Raw genomic sequence first — 17,707 nt, 5'->3', positions numbered from 1 at the left:
TGTCTTTTCTATTAGTGAGCTAAGGAGAGGGTTGGGTTGAGGGGGGGGGGGGTCATGGAGTGGACATAGTATGTACACCAACACACACCGTGCTCCCAAGGTGCCTACACGGCAATAGCATCATAGGAGTCAAACATCTATTATTCAGGAGAAAAAGGGAGCAGAGAGGAACAGGCGCTAAATAATGAGTAGTACCCTAGACACAGGTGTCTCTGAACTCTACAAACCTGAGAGACAGACAGACAGAGAGACAGACAGGGAGAGAAACCGGGAGAGAGACAGACAGGGAGAGAGACAGGGAAAGAGATGGGAAGAGAGACAGGGATATGCAAATACAGAGAGTAAAAGACCAAGGGAGAGATAGAGACAAGGAAAATGAAATAAGAGTGAAAGAGCAAAAGAGAGGGGAAGAAAGGAATGGACAGGGGAATAAAGAGAAGTGAGAGAGAAAAGAGGAGTATATAGAGCAGCAAGTTAAGAATGAAAGCAGCTCCACTCTTGACCCCTGTTGGACCCAGAAGCACAATGAGATCCATATTTAACCAGCGATGGAGAGCAGGAGGCAGCACAGAGCACATCTACTACTGGATACAGGCCCCGCTCCGCGACCCTCCACCATCACGTGATGAATGAAGACGCCACTGAAATCTAAAGCAGCACCTTCTCTTTCTCATATAGACACACAGGGACAATGTGCACACACGCACTGCAACGCCTCCCCTGACTTAATGCATAGTACAGGTTCATCATACGGTTGGCGTCTTCTGTGTAATTGTTCTAACCTGCATTGATTCCCAATGGGCCGTGAAGTGTTAGCAGCAGTAGTGTGTGTGAGAGGACACTGTATGAGAGGCACGGAAGCTGATCAAAGAGAGCGTTATTGGATAGAATTGTACTGAAGTGGTGCTGTGTACCCACTCTGTCTACCTACTCTCTCCCTTTTCTCTCCTCTCGCCATCTCTTCCTCCTATATCCTTCTCCAGTCAATCTGACACCATGCCTAAGATATCATGATTATATGCCCTAACACAAAACCAGGTCTTTCTTAGAATCCACAGAATTCATTTTCACTAAAACAACCAGATTTGTCTTCTGGTTCTCAAGGGACCAAAGCTGAGGATAACCAGCTACAGATAGACCTTCAATGGGATGAAGTTCAACTCTATCTCCTCATCTTCCTCTTTCTCTTCCACAGTCCTCTCCCCTCCCCTCCTCTCTCTCTCTCTCTCTCTCTCTCCCCCCTCTTCTCCTCATCTCCTGCAGTGTGCACCAGCTCTGACAAAGCCTTGAGCCCCTGCCAGAAGAACCGGGAGGAGCCTTCCTGCTAAAAATACTGAGAGAAGAAACGGAGGGAGCTGCCACGATGCCAAGTAGAGAGAGAGAGAGAAACGAGAGACCGTATCTTCATAAAGGGAGGGAGAGATAGAGGAAGGGACAGAAGAAAAAGGGAGGGAACCAGACAAAAGAAAAGACAGAAGGAAAGAAAGAAAGAGAAGACAGACTTTCAGACAAAGGAAGAGAGGAAGAGAATGAGTGTGTTCACCTGGCCATATGACAGTGTTTCCCTACAGTGTGCTTTGTACCGAGGTACATCAGATAGTAGAACGCCTAATACTGAGGCCAATGCTGAGCTCTCACTGGAGCCAGGCTGCAAACACAAAGCAGCATGAGCTATACATTCATCCTCTCTGAGTGAGTGAGTGAGTGAGTGGTGAGTGAGTGAGTGAGTGAGTGAGTGAGTGAGTGAGTGAGTGAGTGAGTGAGAGAGAGAGTGAGAGAGAGAGAGAGAGGAACAGGAGAAGAATACAGATTATAAATATTTATACGAACGAGCAGGAGTGAAAGACAACTACAGGAAAAGGAGAAAAAGAGAGAATGGGGTATAGATTGAAAAAGAGAGAGACTTCATAAGGCACGCCGGGTGCGTTTGGTGGGTTTTATCTTCCTAGCAGTCTCTCCCGCCAGTCGAGGCGCGGGCGAGCAGGTTTTCAGCTCGTGTTCCCCGTCGACTAGCCTTGGGGGGGGGGGGGCTGAGCTGCCATCCCGTCTCCCCCTCCTCGAGCTTCATCCTTATCCCTCTTGCTCTCACCGCCTCTCCTCGCATCGCAAAGGGACGCTGGAAATAGGAATCACTGCAGCACGCTGGCTGGATTTCTAAAGTTATGGTTCTTACAAAATCTCTTAGAGTTACCGTTGGGTTCATGTTTTATGAAGACAGTAACAGTGACGTGTGCCAACTATAATGTTACTGTTCTAAGTACTGAACATTAACTGTGTGGACAGTTTCTTTTGCTCTTCTCTGTTTCCTCTTTTTATTTATTTTTCATCAGGTATCCCTCCATCCATGACTTATTTTCTTTGAAGTTGAGTGAAAAACACATTTTCTAATTTAATTGGTGGGTAAAAAATAGACATATTTTCACTAGAGGCACTGCATTTTGAGTAAGCTAAAACACTTGTTGAACTCTTCTCAATGTCCATTTCTCCTTTCACTACAACAGCAAGTCTGGGCTACAGTCAAATAGAACAGCTTTAATAGTCCATTTTATATCACATTTTTATAGGGTTATTAGGAGACTTTCAGACAAAAAATGTACTTCTAAATGAGGAAGAAAACATTTTCAAATAGGATCTGTCACATTTTAAAATAAATTGTGCACCATTTCAAAAAACAAACATCTGTTGAATTGAAGAAATAAGAAATAGAGTACAAAACGTTGATTTGGTGTGATGTTGCTTAATGTGATTGGTCAGTCTTACCTAGCCAATCATTGAACTTCTTGACCTCAGAGGGCAGGCCCAGCTCTGTGAAGTCTCCAGCATGGATGAACACGTCTCCATAGGGCATCTGAATGGCGTCCGTACGGGAGTGGGTGTCTGAGATACACACAAAACGGGTGTAACCTGGCGGCTTGGGAGTGTCGTGGGGCAGAGGGTCCACCCTAAAGTCGAGAGAGAACGAAGGAGAGAGAGAGAGAAAAGAGAATGGAGAAAAGCGTGAGAAAGACAGATAAACAATGGGAAGTCTCAAAGTGAAGAAGCAGAGTTGCAGTGTTAATGTAGTCTGGATCATTATCCATCACCATCCCTTATAGAAAGTCAAAAAGAGAGAAAAAAAGAGAGAAATGAAAAGAGGGAAAAAACAGATAGGTCGGCCACAACAAAGCCGAAGGAAAAGAAAGAAAAGCACAGACAGAGAGAGTCCTGTGGGAGTTTCTGTGAGTGTGCAGCAGCCCCAGAGAGTCTCCAGAGGGAGAAGGGAGCTGGTGAATAACAGTGGCCCACTTTAGTGAGCTCTCCTCCAGGTATACAGCAAGCCCTCAACACTCCACCTTCACACAGAGACCGAAAGAAGGACAGAGAGACAGAGAAAAATGGAATGAGAGAGCAAATAACAGCATGCAGAAAGGATGGGTCTCAAAGAAAAAGAAAGAGGGAGAAAGGGGAGAGACAGGAATAGAGGAATAGAGGAGGGCTTGGGAACAGAGATAGAGACATAAAGACCAGGTGTCTGAACATATGTAGTGTGTATCTGTATGCCAGCTTATGTGTATGCCTATGTATATCCGCAGGGGTGTGCTTCTGCCTGCCTGCATGCATGTGTTCTATTTACATGTGTACGTGCGGGGGCTGGAAGCGTCCCTGGTTGATGTTGTAGAAGGTGAAGGCCTGGGTGGGGTTGGTGCTGTATTCATCCACCTCCACGGCCACCCTGCCTGCCGCCCGCTGGGCCTGGGACTGCTGCTGCCGCCGTGCAGCCATGATCTCTGACAGGGTGAAGGCCATGCTTCTGGAGCCTGGGCCTGGGCCGCTACTTGGCTGGGGAAGAGGTGGGTTGGGCTGGGGCTGACCCACTCTGGGCTGGCCTGGGGTAGACGTGGTCTGGCCTGGGCTGGAGGTGGCCTGGTCCTGGCACACACAGTAGTTAGGACTGGGAGTGAGGCCTGTTGGAGCGGTCAGGGTTGCGGATTGGCTCACCAGAGAGAGGCCCTCTGTCACAGCTTGGCCCACCTTGGAGAAACTATGCTGGGTTTCTGAGTGAGCATGTCCCCCCTCCAACTCCGGCTCAGTGTCCCCCTACTCCTGCACACACAGAGAACAGAACCACTGAGTGGAAATACAACGCCAATCTGGAATGCGCAGTTAAGACTGTAAATAAATCACTATCCACCAAAGCAACATAACCCAACCCCTAAGAGCATCTAAGGCTTTTACACTGTCAAGCAGATATCACATTTACTACTGCCTTTAAATTACAGCTCTGCTTCTGGGATTCTAGTAGGATTTCATACGGATCCTGTAAGATGGTGAGGGAGGGATGTAAGGAAGGAGGGTGATAATTTGGAGATGAGTGGGGGAGCTGGATTTATCCTGGATTGTGCTGCTATGATGTCAGTGTGCCATGTCATTCATGTGAAAACGGCCACACACCATTTCCTAATTATACACACTTAACACCATGACTCACACAGGCATACTCTTGTGTGTGTCCATACGTATGTATGTATGTATGTATGTATGTATGTATGTATGTATGTATGTATGTATGTATGTATGTATGTATGTATGTATGTATGTATGTATGTATGTATGTATGTATGTATGTATGTATGTATGTATGTATGTATGTATGTATGTATGTATGTATGTATGTATGTATGAGAGAGAGAGAGAGAGAGAGAGAGAGAGAGAGAGAGAGAGAGAGAGAGAGAGTGTGGCAGTGCCAGAAGTCCTCACACTGAGTGAATGAGAGCAGAAGGGTGCATTGGCAGATGCTGAGAGCATGGTACACAGTGAGAATAGAAGAGGATTACACTGGGACTAGGAACAAAGGGACAGGGCCGTATTAACATGAACAGGACCTTGTCTACATGATGAAGAAAGATGTAGCAGAGAACATGGTGAAGAGGGACGGTTTGATAAATGAATAGGCGTGAGGCGGAATTGATTGATGCACACTCTTCTTCGGCACAGACGACACACTCAGATTTAACGACTGTGAGAAGCAGTCCCATAAAATTGTGTGACAATGTTCCTTCGTTTCACTGGTAGGCTATTCCACGCCCTGGTACGGACACACACCATTAGTCATGTATGTTGGTTAGATTCTTTATGCTGTGTAAAAATGGACTGTGTATGTGCGTGTGTGTGTGTGTGTGTGTGTGTGTGTGTGTGTGTGTGTGTGTGTGTGTGTGTGTGTGTCTAGGCTACAAGTCTTGTTGACAGGCTATGACTGATTCCTACAGGGCTATAGCATACAGCACTGAGTGTGCATGTCTGGCTCACTTTGAACTTGACAAGGCATTGGCAGAATTCACCCGTGTCCCATGTTAACAAAGTGAGAGAGGGGCACATGCATTAAAGGAGAACCACTCTGTCAAATGAAGAGAACAAACATTACAAAATCTACATTTGGGAAAGTAATTCACATCTGATTAATAAGGCAATTAAGTAATTCCAAGTAATCTCGCATAAACAAGTTGATTTGAGGCATTTATATGAAGGTTTTAGTTTCTTGTTTTCACAACAATCGTCATTAATTTTAATTATGTCCAGTTATCTCACTAAATCTTACTAAACTAAATTACAAACAAATCAATGAAATCAGATATAATGTCAAGCCTTTATTCTTGGGTGTTAGCCTACTTCAGAAGGCTATTTTGTGTAGTTTAGAAGAGCATAGTCACCAAAACACAAAGGCATGGAGATTAAATAGTTGTCTTTGTCTTTCTAAATGTGAATAATATAAACTTAAAAATGTATATTCGCAAGACATTGCTTTTTTGGGTGTTAGAATTCAATTTAGTTGTAGTTAGGACCCCAAGTAAACTCTCATCAACCACTTGGGGGTTGTTGGCAGAGCTGTCCTGAAACTTGATTATGGCATTGACCAGATAAATATAGGCTATATAGCATACTGTGGTTCTGCTATTTGGATCTAGCATCAAACAGAGAGAAATGTGATACATTGCATTCACAAATGATTCATACCCCTTGACTTATTCCACATTTCGTTGTGTTACAGCCTGAATTCAAATACCCCATAATCACAAAGTGAAAATATGTTTTTAGAAATGTTTCCACATTTATTGAAAATGAAATACAGAACTATCAGAAATATTTACATAAGTATTCACACCCCTGAGTCAATACTTTGTTGAAGCCACTTTGGCAGTGATCACAGCTGAGTCTTTCTGGGTAAGTCTCTAAGAGCTTTCCACACCTGGATTGTACAACATTTGCCCATTATTATTTTCAAAATTCTTCAAGCTCTGTCAAATTGGTTGTTGATCATTGCTAGACAACCATTTTCAGGCCTTGCAATAGATTTTCATGTAGATTTAAGTCAAAACTGTAACTCGGCAACTCAGGAACATTCACTGTATTCTTAATAAGCTCCATTACGTTTATTTTTTATCCTGAAAAACTCCTGTCCTTAACGATTTACAATCATACTCATAAGATGATGCAGCCACCACTACGCTTGAAAATATGGAGAGTGGTACTCAGTAATGTGTTGTATTGGATTTTCTCCAAACATAACACGTTGTATTCATACAAAAAGTTAATTGCTTTGCCACATTTTTTCAGTATTACTTTATTGCCATGTTGCAAACAGGATGCATGTTTTGGAATATGTTTATTCTGTACAGGCTTCCGTCTTTTCACTCTGTCAATTAGGTTAGTATTGTGGAGTAACTACAATGTTGTTGAGCCATCCTGAGTTTTCTCCTATCACAGCCATTCAACTCTGTAACTGTTTTAAAGTCACCATTGGCCTCATAGTAGAACTCCCAGAGCAGTTTCCTTCCTCTCCGGTAACTGAGTTTGTTAGGAAGGATGCCTGTATCTTTGTTGTCACTGGGTGTATTGATACACCATCCAAAGTGTAATTAATAACTTCAGCATTCTCAGGTATATATATGCAATGTCTTTTTTTTACCCATCTACTGATAGGTGCCCATCTTTGAGAGGCATTGGAAAACCTCCCTGGTCTTTGTGGTTGAATCTGTGTTTGAAATTCACTACTCTACTGAGGGACCTTACATATAATTAATTGTATGTGTGGAATACAGAGATGATGTAGTCATTCAACAATATTATGTGACTTGTTAAGATAATTTACTCCTAAATGTATTTAGGCTTGCCATAACAAAGGAGTTGAATGCTTATTGACTTAAGACGTTTCAGCTTTTCATTTTTTATTCATTTGTAAAAACATAATTCCACGTTGACATTATGGGGTATTGTGTGTAGGCCAGTACCAACAAAATCTATATTTAATCAATTTTAAACTCAGGCTGTAACACAACAAAATGTGGAAAAAGTCAAGGGGTGTGAATACTTCCTGAAGGCACTGTACATCATGAAAACAATCCGGTGGTCAAGCTAACCCAGAGAGGAGAGTGGCATTGTCCAAAATCACCATCTTGGACTAGATTTACTAGACTTTAGGCTACGTGAAGTAAAAAAAAAAAACATTTCCGATATAAAAAATACACATTAGAATAGAATCGAAATCAAGAATCTCTATTTCGGATTGTCATCATACTAATCCTGTAGCCTGCTATGCAAAACATAGGCAACACCAATTTGCATGCAAGCAGCCACCGCGGCATCTAACCTACCTGCGTTCGCCCGGTCTCCCGGTCCGATGAGCTGAGCCTGTCAGGTTAGGAATGAACCAGTGAAGTCCCGTGGGTCTGATGGAGGAGCGGACAGCGGAGAGGGAGCAGCTAGCGAGTTGCGCTGGTCTGTTTGAAAGTGCAGCGCGTGGTGCACCTGGTTTGCGCTTTGGCTCTCGTGGAAACACTTCATCTCCCGCCTCTTGTGCTGAATGTGCTCGAGCTCTGTGTCTTCCCGCCTCTCCCTGATATGTTCTGGAGCCTTCTGTTGGATGAACAGCTCAATGAAAATGTGCAAAGGGGAGGGGAGGTCTGAGCACGAATCAATTCATGTCTGACAGACAGTTTGAGCTGTACAATATCAGAGATTCGTCTCTGTTTTTCTATCATGTCCATCTATCACAGATGCAGAATTAAACTGCATTTCATTAAGATCAATGTAGAACCAACGATTACATACATTTTACTTTATATTCTCACATTTGGTCTAGTTTCATCCTTACCATAGCCCTGTATTTCTCTAACCTCTTCTGGATTAGTTTACCCCAAACCAGTCCCACAAATTTGTATGTATTGTAGTACAAGCACACCCGGTCAACTAATCATTAGGCTATTTGAATCGGTTGTACTAGTTCTGGAATAAATCAAATACATTGACTGAAAATAATGCAAGGTGTCATGATGGATGTCTGCAACCCAACTGACCTTGGCTTCAGGGGAACTTTTAATTATTTTCAACAGATTACAGTTGCAAAACAATTATATGAAAATGTATTCTCCTTAACCTACATTGACCGTTTTACAAATAGGAATGGCTCCAAAAGTACACCTACAATTTATAAGAATTATTATGTTGCAAATGTGGACATAGAATAGTTATTGAGTAGGCATAGCTGATGTCTTTATAATTTGTGCAAATGCGACACCGTCTGGTTAAACATAAGTTGCCTTTGAAGACTAGGGCCTATTACTAAACTCAACTACTCTTGAAAACATTATTTAAAATAAGAAGCTGAAGTCAATGAACAACAAACTAGATGTCCTCAATCTAAACTCTGACTTTAATTCATTCATACACAATGAACATAAAAAATGGATGCCGGTGCTGAAAAATAAATATTGTAAGAAAAGAGGAGAGGCATGAAGATAAGACCTAATCTACACATTTACCACTCTCTCATTTGCCTGGAGATTCTCAGCATTGATAAAGTCCTGTAAAGTTCAAAAGAAATTACCAGATTTGGCTGTCAGATTCATTTAATGCTGCAGCTAATGTAAGAAACCAAAATGCTAACTTGGCTGTGATGTGAATTCAGACTTCTTACACAGCCTCCAATAGGTTATTCCAATAGATGCAGATTTATAGAATAAAGGTGCAGAGTAGGATAATTGAATACTGCATTTATGTGCTCAAGACCAAAGGAAAAATAAAATAAATATCTTACAAGAAAATTAACTTTGACTCGGTGTCAATTTGCACTTTGGGTTATGTGTTGTCTATATCCTCAGAACCGTTATCCTCATTTTTAAATAAGGGCAATATAGGCACTGTCAGCTACATATTTCAGTGTGTGTAAGGTGCCCTGCAGTCACCCATGGAGACAAAAGATGCTAGATAATATAGAAAAGGGCAAAGTAAAGTGTAACAAGTAACATTTAAACAAGGGAAGATCACAGAGCATGGTGGAGTTGTTCTTCTGCTACTGTTTTATTTGAATTGGTTCTTTACTGGATTTTCATGGACCAAACAATGGCAAAACACTGTGATACAGTTTCTCTCCTTGGGTACAACCGACTAACACAAACGTAAAAATTATCCCTCTATAAAATGGACTAAAGTACCTACATACAGTATCTCTCTTTCTCCACCTCGATCTCACAAGCTACTCACACACGGACACACGCTGTCTCATTCTCTCACACACATACACAGAACATGCACTCTTTCTTTATCACACTGTCTCACACACGCGCACACACACACACACACACACACACACACACACACACACACACACACACACACACACACACAATAGAATACATTCTCCGGAAAAGTCAGTCATACATGGTTTTGCATTTCATACCAATTTTCATCATCATCATCAAACACACTAAACGCCCAAAACATCCCTCAACAGGAAGTGGGCGCACCGTACCAACATTAGCTACACCTCTGCAGGCGGCAACCATTTTGAGTGGACTGAGTGGACAAACACCTTGGTTGCATCTGAAAACATTATTAGCTGTCAAATCCATTCTTCCTCCACCCTTGTTAGCTCAAATCCACTCAAAGCTCATTGGAGGAGAGGTTGCAAGGTCCCTCCCCCGGACCACCTCCTCCAATGAGCTTTGATTTGAAGACCAGTAACATTTTCTGATACAACCCTACATGGGCCAAGCTATCATTCTGATTTGAGAGATTTTTGTAATGTCCTTGTGTAGAGATTCTGTCAAACAGAACACTGACACCTCATCAGAAGAAACTGCTCTACACACAACAGTGGGGGTCACAATTAGACTGGGCTGAACAGGTCCTGGATCAGTGCTAGGGCACAATGCAGAATTTATGAATGAGTGACTATATCTGTTCCCATATCAGTGGCCTTCAGTATATGGCCTCTAGGTAAGAAGATACAAGCCAGATAATTATGCTTATCATTCTTGTGCCCAGCACAAAGAATTTAAGTTGTTTATAACCGTGTAGTAGTGGAGTATTAGCAGTTTAATAGGTGTGTAATAGATGTACTGTTTATAAACTGGGTGGTTCGAGCCCTGAATGCTGATTGGCCACGGGTATGACAAAACATCTATTTCTACTGCTGTAATTACATTGGTAACCAGTTTATAATGGCAATAAGGCACCTTGGGGGTTTGTGGTATATTGCCAATATACCACTGTTAAGGGCTGTGTCCAGTCACTCTGCGTTGCGTCGTGCAGAGAACAGACCTTAGCCGTGGTATATTGGCCATATACCACACCCCCTCGGGCCTTATTGCTTAGACAGACTCTGCTGGGAGAGTGTTACAAGGGGGAGAACGATGAAAGTAATATTTTGTCAGAACGTTTTACTACTTGAGGTCAGTTTGGGCTCTTTCTGGGTTATGGTTACAGTTGCAAGTGCTATGTACATACAGATACTCTCATAGACATCACAATACTTTCAAACAGACCTCTGTCTCTCTGCTACTACATTCACCTCCAAATCAACAGTCTCATCATCATACAATACATATTTTCTCCACTTGCATTGTGCAGAAATATAAACAAACTAACAGATGTGTTATAGATATTAAATCAACAGTCCAGGTTGATGACATACAGAAACTGGGAGAAGTCCAAATAGGACAGATTGAGAGTGGACACTCGTAAAAAGCAGGTGGTTTTGAGTGTGCACTTAGTGCCATCATTAAAACACCCCTTTCCTCTGGCAGCTAGTCAGGAGGGTCTTAAAGGGATGAGGCAGAGTTAGGAGATGGGAGCACACACACAACTAAAATAGTAGTGGGTCGTTAAGGACATTTCCCTTTAAATGATTACTTACTGGCAATACTGCTTTTCAGGCCAAATGGGTGGATTTGACGGTGTCTGTCTAAAGATATTGAATGCTGTTTTTTTTTGTTGTGAGAACAAAAGGGGACATCTTTTTGTCTCTCTCTTTTGCTACAACCAAGGTGAAAAATTTCTATACAACACAAAACATAAGGAATAATGTAACTTAGATTTTTTTTTCTACAGTTCACAATATAAAATTCAAGTGCAATTAAAGTTCCAAATATGAGTTACATCACACACATTTCTCTCTATAGCAACGTCTGTTACTTGCAGGTAGTTTTTTTCATCATGTTATATATCTTTCAAAATAAAATTAAAAAGCGACTTTTTTTTTGAAAATCAAACTCATTCGTCCACTGTACTCAGCTTGAGGTGGAACGGTCTGGGATGCTGAAATTAGAAGTGTCTTTCGAAACGATTTCCCATGTGAAAATGTGGATGTAAAATATGATTTAAGTGCACCAATCGTTTTTTTGTTGTTGTGTGCACGCCAGAGGCCTTTCAAAATAACAAAGTAAAGATACATCAAAGTACCTGCGTGTGACGTCACTCTCGCACACCATCTACGTGCACATACGTATATGCTCACACAAACACAAATATACATACGTACATACATACACATACATTTTACTTGTAGCCAACATGTCTGTATACGTACATATATATCAAACATCCATGTTGTGGGCTTCTGCAAGTTCTAACACATATAAATATAACCAAAACAACAACAACAACACAAAAACAAAACAAAACAAAACAGAAGTACAGGGGAAAAGCTGGAAATGAGGACTGCAGACAAAAAGGAGACGGTTCTCTGTTCCTGTGCAGGGAATGCTGGGATAGCGAGCACGAGGAACTCCTGGTAGGGTTGGGGGTGTAAGAGAAGTATAGGGGTGTAGGAAGAAGTGTTTCAGTGTAGAGGGGGTGTAGAAGAGAGGGATAGATCGGCGGGTTGGGTTGTAGGAGAGATGTAGGGGTATAGACGTGGGGGAGTAGAAGACATATGAGGATGTTGACAGGGGTAAGGACGTAGGTGAAGAGGAGGGAGGAGTAGATGGTGGAAAGGGGACGTTGGATAAGCATAAGGGGTAAGGACGTAGGTGAAGAGGAGGGAGGAGTAGATGGTGGAAAGGGGACGTTGGATGAGCATAAGGGGTATGAGTCTGGGTAACAAACAGGGGGCGTGGCAGTTTATTTGTACGGCCGTAGGAACCGTGTGACTTTGGAGCGCAGCAGCTTGATGAACGAGCGGGGGAACATGTCTTTGGACTCCTGTGCCGTGTACCTGAAGTAGTTCTGGGGGTGAGCCAGAACATCAAACAGGGCTTTGATCAGTTTTTTATCCTGCAGGGAGGAGAGGGGGAGGGAGAGACAGAGAGACAGACGGAGGGTGTTATCAGTGAAGATTTTTCTTTTACCTTTATTTAACTAGACAAGTTAGTTAAGAACAGATTCTTATTTACAATGATGGCCTACCGGGGAAGAGTGGGTTAACTTCCTAGTTCAGGGGCAGAACGACAGATTTTTACCTTGCCAGCTCGGTTACTGGCCCAACACTCTAACCACTAGGCTACCCGATAGGCCCCGAGATAATATACTGTACACTGTACAGTAGTATCTATTAATTACAAAATATAATATACAGTAATTAGACATAATGGAGAGTTGCTTACTTTCAGTATCTCTTGGTGATTCTCTGATGCGTAGAGTCTGCCGTCCCGGACAATGTCCTCTATCAGCTGCTGGTAGTCCTCTACAAAACAACAGACAGGATGAAAAACATCGTTACATCATTCAGCTGGCTGCCGCCTGCCGCCTTTTCACTCAAAGTGTACTAATATTCCACCATCAAACACACTGTACATTATAGTTGACTTAATAAGGCATGTGTGAATGTTAGGGAGTCTGAGCAGCTTAGAAGTGTAGAAGCTACAGCAGACTGACCATCGTAGGTGACATAAGGGACTTGGAAGCCCTTGCCGCTGTTGCCCTCATTGGACTTGAATTGGATCCAGAGCTTGCGTGAGCGGGAGGTGAAGGCGATTGGTCGCTCGTACGTCTGACATGTCTCATAGGTGGTGATGGAGGTGGGCAGGGCTAAGGGAAGAAGAGGAAGGGGCAAAATGTAATTGACAGACAGATGGACCAACCAAGAGTTTGGAATCAGCTGAAATAATACTTGATGAATATTAAAATAGCAAGATAGACTAACTACAATAATGTAATAATCAAATTGGCTGGCTAGCTGATGAAATTAAATATCACGCTGTCTAATTGGCTGGCACAGTAACGATGACTTCCTGGTTGTGCGTACCACTCTTCCTCATGACGAGCACGTCTCCACACTCGTCTTCGATGGGGAGGAAGATCTCAGGCACCACGATGAGGATGCGTCTCTTGTGAGGGGGGTTGATGGTCCAGATACAGTCTACATTGGACGGGTAGTCCCCGGGGTAGTTAGGAGACTCAATAAAGCCTGTAAAGTCCCCCAGCTCACCTCCACACACCTGGTCTAAGACAGGGAGAAGAGACTTGGATGAGTCAGGGTGCACTGGAGACCATGGCTTTGAATTTAACTAATTTAGCAACAAGGAACACGTTTATAGCTTAGAGCAGTGGTTCCCAAACTGTGGGGTGAGGTCCAGATCAAGCCCATGTCAGCTACTGTTTTTATATTTAGGTTTTTTAGTCCATAGATATTGTTGTAATATTTTTTGTCACTCAAATATCACATGAATACACATTAGACATGGCAAAATGTATAGGATTGCAAGAAAATTTGCTTAAAAACTGCAACATTTTCTTGACAAAATGTGTAGAATTGCAGGAAATAAACTTTAAACCTGCAAGAGAGGTGTGAACAGTTTGTCATGAACAGTGCCTGTGCCCATAGAAATAGACGTGGCACGTGCGCGGGATGTTCCCAAATGCTGGAAGGAAGACCCTGAGTGAAAAAGTTTGGGAATTCCTGGCTTAAGAGTACACAGAGGAAACTGAAATATTTTAGCAGGTGTCACACCAAGACAACTTGTCATTTGTGGGCTATGGTCTAACGAGATGTCACGCTTAAATCAGTCCTCTAACCATGTGCAACAGTAAAATAATTGCCTGCCCTAAGGAACTAATGTGAGACTGGCCTTACTCTTGCAGTGAGAGACGTTAGTGGCTCCGTCAAAGTCGGTGGTGGTGTTGCCAGGGCAGGTGATGCAGTAGTTCTGTCCAAACTCTGACTGGTAGGTACCGGCTGGGCAGCGGATACAGCGGTGGTTACTGGAGTTGTAGTGGTGTCCAGGAGCACAGTGGACTACGGAGAGAAACACACACAGACACAAACATGAGAGTAATACACACACACACACACACACACATTCTCTCTCTCTCATTCTCTCTCTCTCTCTCTCTCTCTCTCTCTCTCTCTCTCTCTCTCTCTCTCTCTCTCTCTCTCTGTGTGTTACCTTTGGCCTCACAGTCCCTGAAGGCGACAGAGCCCTCGTACTTGGTCATGAGGCCCCCTCCACAGGAGAAGCAGAGTACACGGCCAGGCTCCGGCTGGAAGGAGCCCAGGGGACAGGGGTTACAGGGACGGAACCCATCTGACGAATACTGACCAGCCGGACACTGGCCTGGGAGAGGTGGAGAGAGGAAGAGGTTTAACAAGTCTCTATAATGTACATCTCTTGAAACTGACCTATAATGTTGGAAGTAGAACTCCAATGTCTAATGAGATGGAGTCAGTTCCGGAGTACCGCTGGTGAGGTTTTGAAATCCCTTCTGAATCAAAAGACAACGCCAAAATGTGGGGCTCGAACCCACGACGCTGAGATTAAGAGTCTCATGCTCTACCGACTGAGCTAGCCAGGTTGATCAAGTCATAGAATCCTGGTCTTTGCTGCTATCTAGAGGACAACGTGGGAAATGCCATGAAATATGGTCTCCAAAAGAACTGGAGTGTTGTTAAACAACCACAGGGTGGAGCCAAACTACAGCAAACATAAGACGAACACACACACACACACACACACACACACCTCCGCACTGGGAGACGTTCTTGGCCCCGGCGATGCCCTGTCCCTCGGTGCTGGGGCAGGGTTCACAGGACAGCTGGCCCATTGTGTCCTGGTATGTACCAGGGGGACACACGACACACTGATCATGGTCTCCACTATAGTACGTCCCCACACCACAGCTCACTGAGACAGGGAGAGAGACGAGAGAGACATGTTTAGCATATCATGGTATGGTATATCCCACATACACCGCATCAAACTGCAGCTGTGATGTCTAGGCCAAAGTAAAGGAAACCCCAAAATAAAGTGTCTTAATAGGGCGTTGGGCCGCCACGAGCCAGAACTGCTTCAATGCATCTTGTCATAGATTCTACAAGTGTCTGGAACTCTATTGGAGAGATGTGACACCGTTCTTCCATGAGAAATGACAGAATTTGGTGTTTTGTTGATGGTGTTGGAAAACGCTGTCTCAAGGCACCGCTCCAGAATCTCTCTTAAGTGTTCAATGAAGGTGCATAAAGATGGAGGAATTCAGGTATGACGTCATTCTTTTTAGCACTACCCACAGAGTTCTTAAACTACGGTGCGCGACCTGGTTCAATGTGCCTGTAAATCCGCACAATCTACTTTTTTGGTTTTTCCAATTGCCGGCGTCTTGGCATGCGGTTTACATCGTCGTCATGCTCATTAAACCATTCAGTGACCACTCATCCCCTATGGATGGGGCATTGCCATGGTAGACAAAATTAATGGCCAATTGGGCCTGCCCAGCATTTTTATACATGACCTTAAGCATTGTTTAGGAACTGCTCAGGAACTGCACCGGCTTTCACTATACTTTGTATCCCTAATTTACTCAAGTGTTTTTCTTTATTTTGGCAGTTACCTGTATTTGGAATAGTAAGCTACAACAACTCCATATCCCAGGATGCCTTGCACAGGATGCTCACCACACTTGCCGTCCCGTAAGACCTGTCCGGTGCTGCATTGCTCAACGTGCAGTGCAGGTTTCTGGGCCACCTCGTACTCGGTACCAGAGAACTGGATATAGAACTGCTGCTTGTTGATGGACTTCCTCAGGGTCCGCATGGCACTCTGTAACCTCTGCTTCATACGCTCCCTCACACACTCCACGTTACACGAGTCTGGGGCGTGGATATACACAGTCAGTACACACACACACACACACACGCACACGCACAACAAATGCACAGAGTCCACGTTACACGAGGCTGGGGAGTGGAATACACACAGTCAGTACATACACACACACACACACACACACACACACACACACACACACACACACACACACACACACACACACACACACACACACACACACACACACACACACACACGCACACGCACACGCACAACAAATGCACAGAGTCCACGTTACACGAGGCTGGGGAGTGGAATACACACAGTCAGTACATACACACACACACACACACACACACACACACACACACACACACACACACACACACACACACACACACACACACACACACACACACAAACAACAAATGCACAGAGTCCACGTTACACGAGGCTGGGGAGTGGAATACACACAGTCAGTACACACACACACACACACACACACACACACACACACACACACACACACACACACAGAGTCCACGTTACACGAGGCTGGGGAGAGGAATATACAAGCACGCACACTCCATATAACAGAAAACTCACATTACTCACACCCATATACACCAACAGGTTACATGAGTCTAACATGTGGCATATATTCAATCAACACACACACACACAGACACACACTGACCTGAAGTTGCACAGTCACACTGACCTGAGGCTTCCTTCATCTCCATCTCAAACTCAGCTGTGATGTGGGAAACCTCTTTGGAAGGGGACTTGCGTCCACGCCGCCGCTTCTTGGACGAGTCACACTTCAGATTGACAAAGGTCACCTGGCAGTCTTCAGTACACGGGAGCGGACCCCCTGAGAAGAAGAGGGGGAGGATGATGAGGAAGAAGATAAGGAGAGAAAGTTGATAGGATGCTGTCGTGCATGGTTTAGTATTGATTGTTTCGTAGTTATGTCAGGTGTAAGGGCACAGCTCAGGACACATCTAACTGTCGTTTATATTACAGCTACAGTATCTTGCATCATGTATACCTTCTTAGTCTTAGTTCAGTCTGTATTACCTGATGCTGTACACTCTAAGTTAGGAGTAGCCTGTGCTATACAGTACAGTTTGTACAGTCATTTAGGAGTAGCAGGATTTACCTTGCAGACTCGGCTTGGACGTCTCTCTGTGTTTTTCCTTGTTTCTGGGTCTCAGGTGACACTTGGCATCTTTGACCTTGAAGCGGGCCTTCTGCTTGATGGGCGGGGGTAACGTATCTTCATTTACATAAAGGAGAAAGACACAAATATACACTAATGGATAACCTTTTGACATCCTACGAATAACATCATAATTAGGGCCAGGAGTTTTATCCTGATCACCTGACCTGACCAACTCCGGGCCCTTAAT

General features: G+C 43.8%; 2 protein-coding genes across 7 annotated transcripts in view; both read right to left on the bottom strand.

Moving 5' to 3' along the window:
- LOC118392370 (metallophosphoesterase domain-containing protein 1) overlaps nucleotides 1-7,891 on the bottom strand; it is a 43,390-nt gene extending 35,499 nt beyond the window's left edge. For both annotated transcript variants that reach the window (XR_008062879.1, XM_052460205.1), the window contains exons 1-3: nucleotides 7,629-7,891; nucleotides 3,614-4,083; nucleotides 2,761-2,942 (exon numbers count right to left, since the gene is read on the bottom strand). Coding sequence is in view for 1 of the 2 variants with exons in the window: in XM_052460205.1 (XP_052316165.1) it covers nucleotides 2,761-2,942; nucleotides 3,614-3,786 (355 nt within the window). In the remaining variant the exon portion in view is untranslated. The remainder of the gene's footprint in view (nucleotides 1-2,760; nucleotides 2,943-3,613; nucleotides 4,084-7,628) is intronic.
- Nucleotides 7,892-9,309: 1,418 nt separating this feature from the next.
- Nucleotides 9,310-17,707, bottom strand: part of LOC118392563 (signal peptide, CUB and EGF-like domain-containing protein 1) — a 139,904-nt gene continuing 131,506 nt past the window's right edge. For 3 of the 5 annotated variants that reach the window (XM_052460200.1, XM_052460202.1, XM_052460203.1), the window contains 10 exons: nucleotides 17,458-17,574; nucleotides 16,993-17,169; nucleotides 16,142-16,336; nucleotides 15,213-15,374; nucleotides 14,640-14,807; nucleotides 14,327-14,488; nucleotides 13,499-13,696; nucleotides 13,129-13,281; nucleotides 12,858-12,937; nucleotides 9,310-12,528 (listed from right to left, as the gene is read on the bottom strand). In XM_052460200.1, coding sequence (XP_052316160.1) covers nucleotides 12,376-12,528; nucleotides 12,858-12,937; nucleotides 13,129-13,281; nucleotides 13,499-13,696; nucleotides 14,327-14,488; nucleotides 14,640-14,807; nucleotides 15,213-15,374; nucleotides 16,142-16,336; nucleotides 16,993-17,169; nucleotides 17,458-17,574 — 1,565 coding nt within the window. In that variant the 3' untranslated portion in view covers nucleotides 9,310-12,375. The remainder of the gene's footprint in view (nucleotides 12,529-12,857; nucleotides 12,938-13,128; nucleotides 13,282-13,498; nucleotides 13,697-14,326; nucleotides 14,489-14,639; nucleotides 14,808-15,212; nucleotides 15,375-16,141; nucleotides 16,337-16,992; nucleotides 17,170-17,457; nucleotides 17,575-17,707) is intronic. The other 2 variants (XM_052460201.1, XM_052460204.1) reach the window with 1 other exon arrangement.

This window comes from Oncorhynchus keta, chromosome 13 (assembly GCF_023373465.1).
Source record: "Oncorhynchus keta strain PuntledgeMale-10-30-2019 chromosome 13, Oket_V2, whole genome shotgun sequence".
Lineage (NCBI taxonomy): Eukaryota > Metazoa > Chordata > Actinopteri > Salmoniformes > Salmonidae > Oncorhynchus > Oncorhynchus keta.
The sequence above is the reverse complement of the archived record's forward strand: the minus strand, read 5'-3'. Positions and strand labels throughout refer to the sequence as shown.